Source organism: Canis lupus, chromosome 6 (assembly GCF_011100685.1).
Source record: "Canis lupus familiaris isolate Mischka breed German Shepherd chromosome 6, alternate assembly UU_Cfam_GSD_1.0, whole genome shotgun sequence".
Taxonomy (NCBI): Eukaryota; Metazoa; Chordata; class Mammalia; order Carnivora; family Canidae; genus Canis; species Canis lupus.
The window spans coordinates 31,858,950-31,872,929 of NC_049227.1; the positions used below are offsets into that span (position 1 = coordinate 31,858,950).

General features: G+C 54.1%; 1 protein-coding gene across 8 annotated transcripts in view; it reads right to left on the bottom strand.

The window, feature by feature from the left end:
* The window catches only part of CLEC16A (C-type lectin domain containing 16A), a 196,347-nt gene that overhangs the window by 3,756 nt on the left and 178,611 nt on the right, over positions 1-13,980 (bottom strand). For 5 of the 8 annotated variants that reach the window (XM_038540371.1, XM_038540367.1, XM_038540368.1 and 2 more), the window contains one exon: positions 9,650-9,799. The exons of 1 other annotated variant lie outside the window; for it this stretch is intronic. In XM_038540371.1, coding sequence (XP_038396299.1) covers positions 9,650-9,799 — 150 coding nt within the window. Of the gene's footprint in view, positions 1-3,046; positions 3,169-9,649; positions 9,800-13,980 lie in introns of those variants that run through there. 2 more of the 8 variants (XM_038540372.1, XM_038540375.1) reach the window with 2 other exon arrangements.

The window sequence follows — 13,980 nt, forward strand, 5'->3', positions numbered from 1 at the left end:
TGCAAAACCAAACCAAAACCTCAGACCGTGGTTTGTCTCCTGCTCCTTCTCTAGGAGTTCAGTTAGCACCCAGAAGGGGGCCATTCCCATCCTGAGTGTCCCTTACAGGGGTCACGGAGAGAAACCACCAGGCAGGAGGAAGGCAGGCTGAGGCTCCGCCCAGTGCGGTTATTTTTGGAGTGGCAATTTCTTTTTCTGATGCTTTTCAAAATCCTTGATTAGATTACAGACAAATGGCTTATCTGCTTTCCAATGGCAAGTCTGCCTGGATAGGAACAGAGCGGAGATTGGCGCTCACAGTGGAAAAGCATTTTCCAGGCTTTAAGCACCAGTAATCTGAAAGCATCGACAAGAAGGCCCAGCGCATCTCGCTCAGAAAGCAAATCTCTCGTTTGTACAGATCTTGGGGGTGACAAGGCATCAGCAGAAGATACTGATGACGGGGTGTCGAGCCGTGAGTCGGAAACCTCTCTGGACCCTGGGAAGGATGGTCAATAGGTTCTGTTTGATGTGATTCAAGTTAGATTGGTATTTTTTTTTTCCTCTTTAAAGTTAAGCCAAAACAAAACAGAACTGCAAACTAAACATACAGCGAGAGAACGGGAAAACCAAGAGCAAAAGAAAACCGAAGGGCATAGAGAATGGGATGCGGGAGAGGAAGAGAATCCCCACCGTGGAGAGAAAGCACAAGCAACAGACTGAGTTTCCCAGAGAATACGACGGCATTTCTTCCCTCAAGGCTCCTGGGCAAGGCCAGCTCTCAAAGATCCCGGATGACTCCTTCCTAAGGCCTTTTGGTTTTCCTTCCTTTTATTATCATTGTGTTTTGTTTTTGTTTTTGTTCTTTTTAAAAAAAAAGAGAAATAAGGCCCAGAGAAAAACCACTGCATGGGGCTTTGGGTCTGTCCTTGCTCCGGGGGTGGGCGGGCAGGGGTGGTGGTGAGCACTAGTGGAAAATGTGATTTGGGGTATGAGCTGAGCCCAGAAACGCTGAGTAAACAAACACTCCACGCGCACTCTGGTTTCTCTGAATCTCACTGAATTTGCTCCATTCAGCAAGGACATCCCTGCAGCATGGGCGGCCTTCCACGTGCAGGCTCCCACTTTGGTCCCGTGAGATCTGTCTGCTGCTCCTCGGAGCACGTGGGTCCCTGTGGGGGCTCGCCTGCTCCCGTGAGGGTGGGCACGCCTACGGGCCTATGCACCTATGGATCCACACGTAAGCTCAGCTGCTGACAAGGCAGCTCAGAAATGCCACGTCTCCAGATGGCACTTCTGTGCCATCTGGAGACAGAGCTGCCAAGCATTTCCTTCACGTTCCCATGAAACTTCTATGTAAGAATTCCCTCTTTGCTCAAGTCTGCATTTGCATGCAGATATTCAAAAGAGCTGGCAAATCTCTTTCCCTGGTCCATGATGGGGTTTTCAGTAATGAGCATCATCAAGGATAAGGGAAATGTGCCATCAAATATATTAAAAAAACAACAAACAATACCACACACACACAAAATTGGTTTCTTCCTTGAGAAAAGAACCAACAATTTTATTAAAAGGCTCTAGGGGGTTTTTCGCCTTAAAAATAGCCTTTTTCGATTTTTTATAGGAAAAAAATAACCTCTCACTCATCACCCCCCAGCTCTAGATTTTTTTTTTTTTAAAAACTAAGAAGTGCTGGGATCCCTGGGTGGCGCAGTGGTTTGGCGCCTGCCTTTGGCCCAGGGCACGATCCTGGAGACCCAGGATCGAATCCCACGTCGGGCTCCCGGTGCATGGAGCCTGCTTCTCCCTCTGCCTGTGTCTCTGCCTCTCTCTCTCTCTCTCTGTGTGACTATCATAAATAAATAAAACTTAAAAAAAAAATAAACTAAGAAGTGCTTCCTGAATGTGGTCTACAAATATATCCATTCCAGGGGCCCAGGGGGATGAAAAAGAACTTTTTCACCAGAGGAAAATAATCCAACCAGGACACACTTTCTCGTTCAGGGCAAAGGTAACTGCTGAGCCCTTGGTTTTGCCTGCCTGCTGGTGTTTCTGGCTCAGAGGCCACAGGTAGGGGCCTGGCTGAGAATGAGAGATTTGAAGAACATTCTGGTTTCCTGGCCAGGAGCCAGGGAGAAGAGTGGAGAGTCCTGGGTGTCCAGGTTTCCGTGAGAGATGCTCAGCCTCCCGCAGCTTTGCCCATAGGTAAGACTGAGGCAGCAGGTCCCCAGGTCCCCAGTCAGTACCCTCCAGAAGCTGATCTCTGGCTTTGGGGCAGGGGCTCAGCTGGCTCTTGCCAAGTGACAGTTTCCAGGAAACCTTTGGGGTTGCTGCACTCAGGCTGGGAGAGGGGAACTGAGTGGTGGTCGCGGGGTGGGGGTGGGGGAGCAGAGCATAGCAGGGAAGAAGCAGAGCTCAGAGGAAGCAGCTTCAAAATGCAAAAGAACGCAAAAGGCTCCTGATTGGCAAGTGGGAGGCCCACAAGGGAAACTCTAAAGGGAGCAAGGGGATGAAGGAGGGGCAGGCCACAGCAAGGGGCCCTACGCTGCCTCAGGCATGCAGGCTTGGGTCAGCAGCCCATAGACCAGCATCAGCGGCCACCCTGGAGCACTGGATATAAGAGTGGGGGACGGTGGAGTGGCCCCCACTTGTGCCTGTCAGGTTGATGGCTTTGGCTCCTGGCTGAGGTGGGACTAAATCTACTACGGGGCTTTGAGCAGGGCTGGGGGGCAGTGGTGGGTGGGGAAGAAAAAAAGAACCTAGCTGACTTCCTGGCTGTTTTTTTGCAAATTCCACTGCTCAACCCTGATGGCTTAACCCAGGCCCCCCCCCACCCCCGCCGCCCCAGGGGCTGGGCTGGAGAACCCCACCAGCTTGGTAGTCCCTGGAGAAGGACAGTGTTTCCAGGCTGCTCGAGGCTCGGGGCCTGGGGATCTGGTCCCCAGCCCAGGTGAGGCCGGAAGGGGATGGAAGAACGGGCATCGGGGAAGCTGGGGAGATGGTCCCCCGAGGCCTAGCGAGGCCGGGCTTGCCGTGTGGGCCGAGCAGGCTAACGGACGAGACCTGCCTGAGTTGCCTGCGAGAGTTGCCGCGACAGCTGCCGTTCGAAGCACTAAACCCAGTGGCCGCCGTGACTGTCGGCCTCCGACAGGCTGAACACTCGCCGGCGTCCTTTCCTGCCACTCCTGACTAGAGGGAAACACAGCGACAGGTCATAGAAAGCCTTTAACAATGGGACAGAGAAAGGTGACACGGAGAGGGGTACAGCGCAGTGACGGACGCCAAGCACGGACGAGAGCGCGAGGGAAGTGTGGCGGGGCCCCCGGCAGGTGCTTGTGACAGCTGGGGGAGGGGGAGACACGGCCCCCCCCCCCCCAAGCGGGTGAGACCCCCCACTCGGCCCCACCAGGATGAGCACTGTCACAACAGCTAGGGATCAAATTGTGTGCTCACTCGTGGGGCTCAGTCGAGGGTAAAGACAGCAAAGGTTCAGTCCTGTTGGAAAGGAAAGACTCAGGGTCGTCAGCAACACGTGGTGTCTGTCGGAGAGAAACCTCCAGGGGCAGAAGGACAGAGCTGCCGGTCAGTTCCACAGGCGAACCAGCAGTGAGGGCGAAGGCCCTGCGTCTCTGGGCCTGTCTGAGGAGGGAAGGCTGTGTGGTTGGGGGACGGGAGCCAAGCCGGCTCGTGAATCCAGCAGGTTTCTGAGCCCAACTGATGAGGCCTGTGGATACTGACGTCACCACACTGGAGCCAAGAGCGCAGCTCAGCCAGTTCTGGGAAAGGCTGGGAAAGCCCTGGACGGGCGAGGCACTCCAGGACCCCTCCCCAGCCGCGGGGCGCCTGGTCTGCTGGTCTGAACCTTTGGAAACCGAGACCGAGCCACAGCAGGGAGGCCTGAGACCAGGTGCTGAGTGGCCAGGGTGGGTTCTAATCAGCTGAAACAAAAACGTTAGGAGCATCTCCCTGGGAAGGAAGGAACCGTCATCTCTGACACAAACTCGGAATTCAAGCAAAGCTGAAAATTAATGCCATAGAACACAAGGTGAATATACCCCATGGCGCGGGGCTGGATACTTAAACAGTTGTTGAAAGACGGTACATTTTACGGTATGTGTATTTTACCATGGTTAAAAAAAAAAATTAGTGCTATGGAGAAAACTGGGGAGAAAAGAGCATGCTTTGTTCTGAGTTTGGAACTGAGTTTGGTGACATGGGGTCAGTCTCGGGCTGTCTGGCTCCCACTGCACAGGGAAGGAACCGTGCGCTGGGGTGAACGTCATGTGTTCAGACAGCCCAGGGACCAGGTGAGGATGTGGAAAGTAGGACCCCACCCCTGCCAGGCCTCGACACTGGACCTCCAGGAGCCAAATCGTTCCTTCTACCTATAAAACCTTGGGGGAAGGTCAAAGTGCTCATAATTCTACGAGCCTTAAAAACGGACGACGGAAAGAGCAGGCTGGCTGTCACGCTGACTTCATTTTTTAACAGTGTTCTTTTTTCAAAGCAGCTCACCCAGACCGTGTGTGAAACACAACAGAGCCGGTCGCAGAGCTCTAGTACCCTGAAGAGTTCTCTTATCTGAGCCCCACACAGAGTACGTGTGTGAGCGTGTGCACTGGGTGTGCATGAGTGTGTATTTGCCTGTGTGTGCGTGCACACGCGCACGTGTGTGTGACAGCTGTAACCTAAAAAGGTTTTCTAAAGTATTCCTACTGGCCCGACATTTGGTGCCAAATTGGGTCTATTTTCTCTTTCCTGCCATATGTCCTCTGCAATTTCAGCTTCTCAAAGCCATAAACTGTTTAAGGCAAAAAAAAAAAAAAAAAAAGAAAACCCCAAATCCTGCTAATTCCAACCCTGTGATTTTCTCAGTGGGGAGCAAGCTAAGGCCTAGCAGGGCAGCTGCAATGGACAAGTGGATGACACACCAGGTCCCAGGACGTTGCCATGGACCAGGGCACCAGCTTCCCCCAGGAAGGCTTAGGGTAGTCTCACTGTACTTTCTTTCAAGGACAAGGGGAACAGGTCAATTCGCACACCAGGTGTTAAAACTGGACAGTAATACCTTCTGCACAGCCTTAACAGGTAAATAATTATAACGATGAAAGTAAAATATCCTGGCTCTCAACTCCTTCTAGTTGGTTTCTTTGGTTATCAGGGATTTCAGCTGTGATCTTTCCTTCAGCTGTGGGTGTCTTGTGGCCCTGATCTGGAGTCTAGCGCTTGTGAAAAAGCTGCTCACAAGCATCCACACTCTGTCCCTGGCATGTGAAGGAGACTCAGAAGTAGCTGCTCACAGCATAGAGGGCAAAGCAGTGACCCCTGGGCAGGTTCCTGCCCCCTGTGGTGAGGGGTCCTCTGCCAGCACTAGGCCAGAGGCCTGGGCCCCCACAGGCACATGGGCTGTTCCTCAAAAATAAACTGCCCCTTGTGGTCTGTATGTGGAAGGGCAGGATTTATAGGTAGACCCCAGGGAGACCAGGAAAAGGAATCAACTTGTCTCCTACCAGATGCCGGGTACAGCTGGGGTGGGGGTGGGAGGGGGGCTGTGTGAGACCCAAAGGCCACCCTCCTAATTAACCCCTCTGCCTTTGGCTTCCATCTCCAGTGCTGTGGCCCCTGGGAGCCCGCCGGGCCCTCCTGCAGCTCTTCTGTGCTGCTGGAGCCCCTTGTACCTTTCCTTTGTTGCTAGCCTGTGTGTTCCACACTGTACTACCCTCTGTCTCTGGCATTGCACGTAGCAAAAACCTGTTTGGTTAGAAAAAGTTAGTACAGCAGAGATAGGGGACCCAAGGCTGGCGTAGATAAGATGCAGACAGAGGGCGGACGTGAGGGCCACCCTTGGAGAGACCCTAGTGAGATAAGGTCTGATATCCACAAAACCTGAGTCACTCAGACTCAAGGTCACAGGGCAGCTGAGAAAATCTCTATTTGTGATAAACAAGTGCTTCTTGCAAACCCAGGCAGAGAACTCGAGGTTCCCTGGGCTGGACAGACAGTGGAGGTGGAGGACAACCTCATAACAATAGAGTTTTATGTCCTCATTGGGAGCATGAACCCACTTGGGCTGGCAGAGGAGGTCGGGCCATCTGGGGTCTGTTACTGATTTGGGGGGACTCCCGGGATCCTGTCCACAGGGGCCACAGAGCCCAGTCTTGGTTGACTGGGACTGCAGTCACTAGGGTCTCTGTGAAAGGGCTGTGGCTTTTCATTGGGGATCTAGAGCAGTCATGCACACTGGAAGGAGAAATGTATGTACTTCACGGGCTGCCCCCAGTGGAGACCTGACCCTGAGGCCCAGGTCTCTGGGATGCCGCACGGAGGCACCCAGAGACAGAATTAGCAGCTGCGTGGATATTCTGCTGGCTTACATGGGAGGGTGGAACAGGGGTTGGGGAGTTGCCAAGGCTGGGGCTCAGGTGTGGGCGTCTCTGCTTCCTAGCTGCACTGTCGTGGCCAGGTTGTATGATCTTTCCAAGCTCCCGTGTCTTCCCCTGTACAGCGTGAGGTGCAGGATGTCAAGTCTCAGTGAGGGGATGTCTGTCAAGTGTTTATGAGCACAGTGCCTGGCACACGGGGGGATTAGGAGGTGCTCTGGGGCGGTACACCTCTTGGGACACTATGCAGCAGGTGCCCGTGCTCTAGCTACTGCTAGGATAGCGTAAGGCTCACCCCTGGCTTTCAGGGATATCCTTGGATAATTCTGGGTTTCAAAACCACAGAGACATAGAAAGCTGGGCCTGTCTCATCCCTTGACGGACGGCATCTCTCGTCTGCTTCCCCAACCAAACACCTGCCCATGCAAAGTGTGGCTTTGAGAGCGAAGAGGCCAAGGGAGCTAATTCTGGCTGCAAAGGGCCTGGCAGCTGCTCTCCACACTGGGAACTTCCTGGACTCAGAGGCTCTGGACGTACAGGGATAGGAATGCTTCTGATTCAGCTCTGTGTCCTCAAAAACCACTTGGAGGACAAGTGGCCCCTTGACTGGGCCGCAGCTGTTTCTGCTGTCCAGGCTGGGTGGGCTGTGTGGAGAGGCCCTGGCTTGTCCTGCTGCCCAGCTGGCCCTCCAAGGATGCCGCCTCAGGCCGACTGTGGCCAGGCCCTGCGGTTGAAAAGTCTGGTGAGGAGGCAGCACGGGGCCAGCCCGTGCCAATCAGAAGCCTAAACACTGAGCCACCACTCCGGGCCGACATCAAATCAGGAAACTGGCCGAAGAGCACTCATCCTGACAAAACCTGCCTCCCTTCCATCCTTCACTTCCTGAGCACGGCCTGGTGATGGTGGAACCATCCAGGTAGACCTGCCCTTATGAGGAACACAGAAACCTCAAGTACTGTTCTCTGGACGGACCCAGGAAGCTGGAGCCTGGCCTGGACGTTTGCCATTGAGAGACCAAGTGAATGGTGGCCCTCCCAAGACCTGCCACCCCAGCCTGTGGTCCTGGGGATGAAGCTGACTCCTGTAGCCGGGTCCCTGTGACAGGGAGGAGCGTGTGGGTTATGATGCTTTCTCTTTCTAGGGATCAAAAACTAGGTCCTCAGTTCAGAGTGAAGTACAAGCTGCCTGATAGGCTGGCCCTTCATCAGGGGGTGAGTAATTTCAGTGTCTGCAGAGATTCGGACAGACAGGCTGGGCCTCAGGCTTTTACTGTCAGGCAGCATAAAAAATGGGGACTTGCACACTTGCCTCTGCAGTCCTGCCAGGGACGCACAGAACGGGGGCAGACACCCAGGAGAGCCCGACCATCACTTATCGACTAGAACCGCCTGGCTACCTGACAGCCAGGCTGACAGCCCCTGCATTTCTGAGATGAGAAGACAGGTCGCTGGCACCATGCAGGGGGTGGGGGGGTGGGGACAGAGGGGCTGAGGGAGGCCAAGGGAAAAGAACTTTGCATCGTGGGGACCCTGAGCCTCTAGGGGAAGGTACAGAGCCAAAGCCCCAGGGGCCTTGCTCAGGAGAACACCTGCCGGTACAGACCTGATTTTGATGATTGTGGGTCTTTGTTGGCTTTAGTTTTAGGCAAAGAAGTACATGGCTCATTTGTTTGCTTAGCTGCTGTCCGTACCTTCTTAAGCATGAAAGAAATGCATACATAGCTCCACCAGGAAAAGACCTTCACCCAAAATGCAATTCAAGTACATGTGTGTTGGGGTGCACACAACACAGACACAGAAGCGTGCACACACATGCAGGCAGCACGTGGGTGCACACACAAGCACATGAACACACAGCCCTGCCCTTCAGTTCCCACAGCCAGCGTGAGATGAGGCTGCAGAGGGAGGCGGAGGGCTGTTCTCGGCTTCTGGGGAAAGCTCCATCTGAATGCCCCACTGTGGGCCTGGGAACAGTCCAGCAACACCTGCAGCCAATCTCAGCTCAGGCTCAGACAAGGCGGCCATATCCCCCCAGCTGGCGCGGGGTGGGGAGCAGGTGCCAAGTGGTAGAGGGTCTAAGTGAGGTGATGTGAGGGTGACCCTGCTGCCTGGGCCTCGGGACATCAATGTCAATGTCGATAGAGACGGATGTAATGGATGCTCTAGCGGGGGTGGGGGGCTGCAGGCAGCAGGCATGGAGACCACGTGGAGTTAACCCTTTGCTGGGGAATGAGGAAGCTGATGATCCTGGAGGGGTGCGGCCACCAAAGGAGATCTTGCGGTCCAGTGTTGAGGCATTGGGAGCCAGGGGCCTGTAGCTTCCTGGCACCACTGGGGTTCATGCCCTGGCACATGGCTTTTATCCTGACCTCCAGATCCGCCACCTAAGAGGAGTTCAGGTGCCTGTGAAATACGATAGGTGAGGGCTCTGGATGGGACCCTGAAGGAACAGCAAAGGACAGCAACAGTACCCAAATGTGGGTGCAGACCAGAATCACTGGGGGCCTCCCAAATCAGACACACCCAGGGCCCTCTGGAACCAGGGGCTGTGCTGCTGGGCCATGGAGCCTCACTCACCCTCCAGGACATCCAAGCACCCCTCCTTGGGCCCTGCTCCTCTGGCTGCACTGCGTGGCCACATGGTTCAGGAAAAAAGCCTGGTACCTCTCTGGGCTCTCACATGACACAATGAGGCACTCACGTTGGAGGGGCTCATGTGGCTGAGAACACAGGGGGCACCCGCTCAGTCCTCTCACTGTGGCCGCCTCGCTCATGGGGTCTGTCCGTGCCATGCCTGCACTTGTATGAGGTCCAGGAAGGCGAGATGGGACTCTAGCACATCCTAGCAGACTCTCAAAAGGTGTACACTTGGTCACAGACGACTGGAATGCACCGAACATTTACAGAGAAAACTGGTATGTTATGAAGGAAAGAAAAAATTAGCAGGCACACGATTCTTTTGCCAGGTTCAAACAATCCTGTCTGGGAGACCCCTCCTCGGGGAGGTGATAATGGGGCAGATTCAGGCTCGGCAGCCATCCACCCCTCCAGCTCTGCAGTCAGGGAAGGCCTTTCTCGGAGGGCCAGCCTGCAAAAGGAGTGACTCCTCCCATGCCGGGAGCTACACCAGCCAGCCTGTGTGTGACGTCACAGCAGAACGAACGCGGAACCCCAAGCGGCAGTGTCCCCAAACCCGGTGGCAAGGAGGAGCTGGGGGTCAGCAGTTTTGGCATGGAGGGATCACAGAGTTCCCCGAAGCCCGCCCCCCACACCACGTCATGTGGCCAATACCTGATGGGCTCTGGGTAGCGGAAGGGGTGGATGACGAGCTGGCGCCTCCAGAGTCACAGTGGCTGGTGCTCCCGCTGGGGCTCCCACTGGCAGATGGCGAGGACAGGGATGGTGAGCTGTGCTGGTTTATGCACTGGGCCACGGCAAAGCCTGCAAGATAGGTGGTGAGGTGACCAAGCAGGAAGACACAGCTGGCCTAGCGGGAGGGGGTGCCACACTCCCCAATTCCATGTGAGACGCCACAGGGCAAGCCAGCCACACCCTCAAAGGTGGGGCTAGAGACCTTAATGTGAAGGCTCCACTAACCAACCCAATTCAGCCCCTTGAAGAGTCCCAGCTGACCTCTCTGGACATGGGCCTGACCTGGACATACTTCAAAGCTGTTTCAAGGAAGAGGGTGCAGCCGGCCATAGAGCTGAGGGCTGGGAGCCATAAATCTGAGTCCCCGATGCTGGCTCAGCAACGGGCTGGCTGTGCCCTTGAAGGGGACATGCAGCCTTGGGGCTTTAGAGGCATCTTGGTGAAGTTCACACAGGCACTCGAGACATCCTCACAGCAAAATCTTGGGGGTCCGCTAATGCATCTGAGTTGTCAAAGGCAGGGCACTGGGCAGGAGGGGAAGAGCCCCAAAGACTTTCCCTGCCACAGAGTTTGCTCAGCTCTGGAGGCTCTGGTGAGTTGGTGTAGGAGGAACAAAAGCTCTGGTGAAAAGCTCCCAATTGCAGCGTTCCACATGGCCCTTGGAGCAACACTGGGCCTGTGGCCTTCCCGGCACCAGGGAGTGGGGGAGCACCACACTTTGGAGACGCTCAGACCTGGAAACACTGGAATACATGCCTAGCGCCACCCCTACTGTTAGCGGAGAGTGTCCTCACTAAGTTATCATCGCCGCACTATACTGGGCGGGGGGGGGGGGGGGGGGGGGGGACAGTGGGGCACAGGGCTTGGCACACGGCGAGAGTGGAGTATTCTTTATGACGAGCGGAGGCCCATCTGAACGAGCCCATCTGGGAGCCCCTTTTCTGCAAACCATCACTTTCTGTCCTTTCCACACTCTGCTTTTCTAAAGGGCTCTGTCTTCTGGTTTTATTCACTCAATACAGGAAAGCTCCTATATGGAGCAAACGCCTTGTTGATGACCCCAGGGGACTACATGGACCGTGGTGGCTTCTGCCTGGGTCCCTACATGCTAGGCAGGACCACAGTCAGGGTGCTCTGTGGAGCCTGATGCTTGCCCCGCAACTCAGAAGTGGCACCAAACTGGAGTGGGGGGTTGGGCTGGGGGGTGGGGGTGGGGGCATGTTCCATGTTCTCCTGGCTGAGGGTGGGGATCCCAACACTCCTGGCCAATGACGTCACACCTCTCCACTCCCTGAGCACACTCACCCCAGCCAGCCCCAAACTCCATTTGTGCCGCCTATGCTGGCTGAACTTCATGGGGATGCCCCTTCCAGAAGGTTCCCTAGGCTCTCACCTTGCTTTCCTCAGAACTCAGGAAGGCAGGGTGTGGAGCAGAGGGCAGTGGTCAGCAAACTATGGCTCACTGTTTTGTAAATGAAGTTTCACTGGAACACAGGCATGGCCCTCTGGTTGCATACACAGTCTGTGGCTGCTTTCAAGCTACACTGGCAGCACTATTTGCCGTGTGGCCCATAAAGCCTCAAAGATTTTACTCTCTGGCCGAAGTGACACACCGAGTACGTCCTAAGCCCCCTTCCCTTCACCTACCTGTGGGCAAACCTGGGCCTAGCTGGGGGGTGGGGATCTGCTGCTTCACCCCCCGCCCCCTTAGGACTAGTGGGTCCCCGTACCAGGCCACTGCGGGGTGGGGTGGGGGCTATTTTGTATTAATGTTTGTGTGAAGTTATTTTTGTCTAAGCATTAACTCTCCAAAAGCCAAGTCTCTACTGTTTTATTGTGTTGTACTTTATTTTATTATCTATTTAGTTATTTTATTTAACTTTGCTTTTTTTTTTTTGAGAATGGCTGACACACATTGTGACCTTGGTTTCAGGTGCCCAACTTAGTGACTTGTCAAGTTTCTACATTATGCCGTGTTCACAGCGTAGCTCCCATCCGTCCCACGACAACGCTATTACAATATCACTGACTGTATTTTTTTATGCTCTGCTTTTTATTGCTGTGACTTCCTCATTGCTTCACTGGAGGCCTGTGTCTTCCTCATCCTCCTCCCCTCAGGCAAGCCAGGTCTTTACGTACACCCTGAGCCAGGCCATCTGGGTTTTGCAATGTAACGGCAAGTGGACGTGAGGCCTTGTGGCAGCGTGGTGGGTTAAGCTCACCAGCTTCTCTTTTGTGGAGGGCAGCACCCCCCACCCCCTCCACCAGTTTGTGCAGACAGACGTCTGCTTGTAGGGAGAACAGCAGGACTGACCCGCTGCACTTCCCAGGAAGAGGCATGATGTGATACACTGTGTGTGTCTGTCGTGGAGGGGGAGGCTCAGATTCATACGGCAAACATCGAGGCAACTGCGAACGGCAGTCAGGAAGGTTCCCAGGGGGCCATCAGCCGCAGCCCCACAGTGCCAGCTTTATGGCTGCTTACTTCTTAATCACTTCAAGTGGTAAAACCCCCAGATTTACTAGCTGTTAACTTGACTCAAAAATGAATCACACCTTAACAAATCAAAATGTCAAGATGGCTTTTCCCCGAGCTGCTTATTTATCAGAGCAGTGAACACAGGGGCCGCCAACGGTGTCGAAGCCTTTTATGCCTCCGACAAGGCACTAGCCAGAACAGAGGGATGGTGGATGGCATAGCTGTCACCAGGGTGGTCACCATTCTCTTAAGACGTGCTCTATAGAGCCCTGGTTTATTGCCGTAAGACGTCTGGGGCAGGGCGTATGGGGTAGCCGACGAGAGGCTGAAATTGTAGCCAGGAGACTGAAGTGCCTTCGTTTTGGAAATGGATCTGGGTCAAGCCACATACCTTTTATTTGTGCTGAGAAACAAACAGAAACAAAAAAAATCACCAACTTCTGATACCACCTGTTGGCAGGGTCTAGCTGAGCAGAGACAACTGAGCACATCTTCCCCTTGCTTGCTGCTGCTAAAACCTCTTGTACCCCTTTCCCCTCACCCACGGCGCTGGGGACCCAGAAAGGCTCAGTGATATTTTCTTTTGTTGCCAGGTGCCCAGATTCTCCCTGTCATTTCAAGGGGCTCCTTCCCCAATCGAGGCGGCGGCCACTTTGAGAGCCAGTCTGACATGTCAGAGGGCCAGAAAGGCTCTGGAAAGAACTTAGAAGTGCCTGTGGCCAGAGAGCCTGTTGGCCAGCTCTTGCTTCATCCCTGCGAGGCAGTTCTTGATGAACCAGCTTCAGTGGAGGTGCCAAGAGGCTTTCTGGGCACGGGTCAAACACATATGGACTGCCAAATACTTGCAAACACAGACCAGCCAGAGATCATGGGACAAGGGCACAGGCGGAGAGGCCTCCCTGAGATCTTCTCCAGCAGATAAAATTCTTGGCTCTCCCTGAGTATGTGTCAAAAACAGCCTGTGAAATGTGTATCAGAGGCCATACGATTTTTCACGCCATCTGACTGACTTCACGCCTAGAACTTTATGCTGTGGATGGCACTGTGGACGGATCTCCAGAGTGAGTGATACGAGGTCCAAAGCACTGGTGTGTGTACCAGGGAGCTGGAGACTCGAAAGGCCCAGCAGTGGGGGAAAGGCCAAATGAATTCGAATACGTGTAGGTGGTGAAATCCTTTGCTGTGGCTAAACATGCTGGTGTGAGAGAAGATTAACTGTGGAAGAAAATACTCAAGACAGTAAATGAGAAAAGATTAGAAAAAGCACATCCCACATATTCCTATTGTAAAGAAAGAGAAAGAAAAAGAAAGAAAGAAAGAAAGAAAGAAAAAAGAAAAGAAAAGAAAAAAGAAAAGAAAAAGTTCCAGCTCTGCCTCCCTCCTTGTGCAGAGCTGAGCAAACAGATTGCAAGGATCAAAGCTAAAGTCATGGGAGAACTAGGTGGTTTTATTACATGAGTTTTAGTTTTAGTTTTTGTGCTTTTCTGAATTTTGTCAAGATTCCTATGATGATTGTTATTTTGTACCAGAAATAGAAGGGAGGATGAAGGCAGGGACGCGAGCTGGAGAGGCTCAAGCTCCCGGGTCCCTGGGGCACCCCTGGGATCAGATCTGTACTGGCCTCCAACATCCTCTCCCCTGGGCTCCCCAAGAACCTCCCCAGAGCTGGGCCCCCGCGCAGCACTCCTGAAGCAGGCTGGCCTGCGCCGAGGGCCAGCCACATCTCCTGCTTTCCAGGAGCAAGGGTGTAACGGGGGCAGGCTGGGGTCTT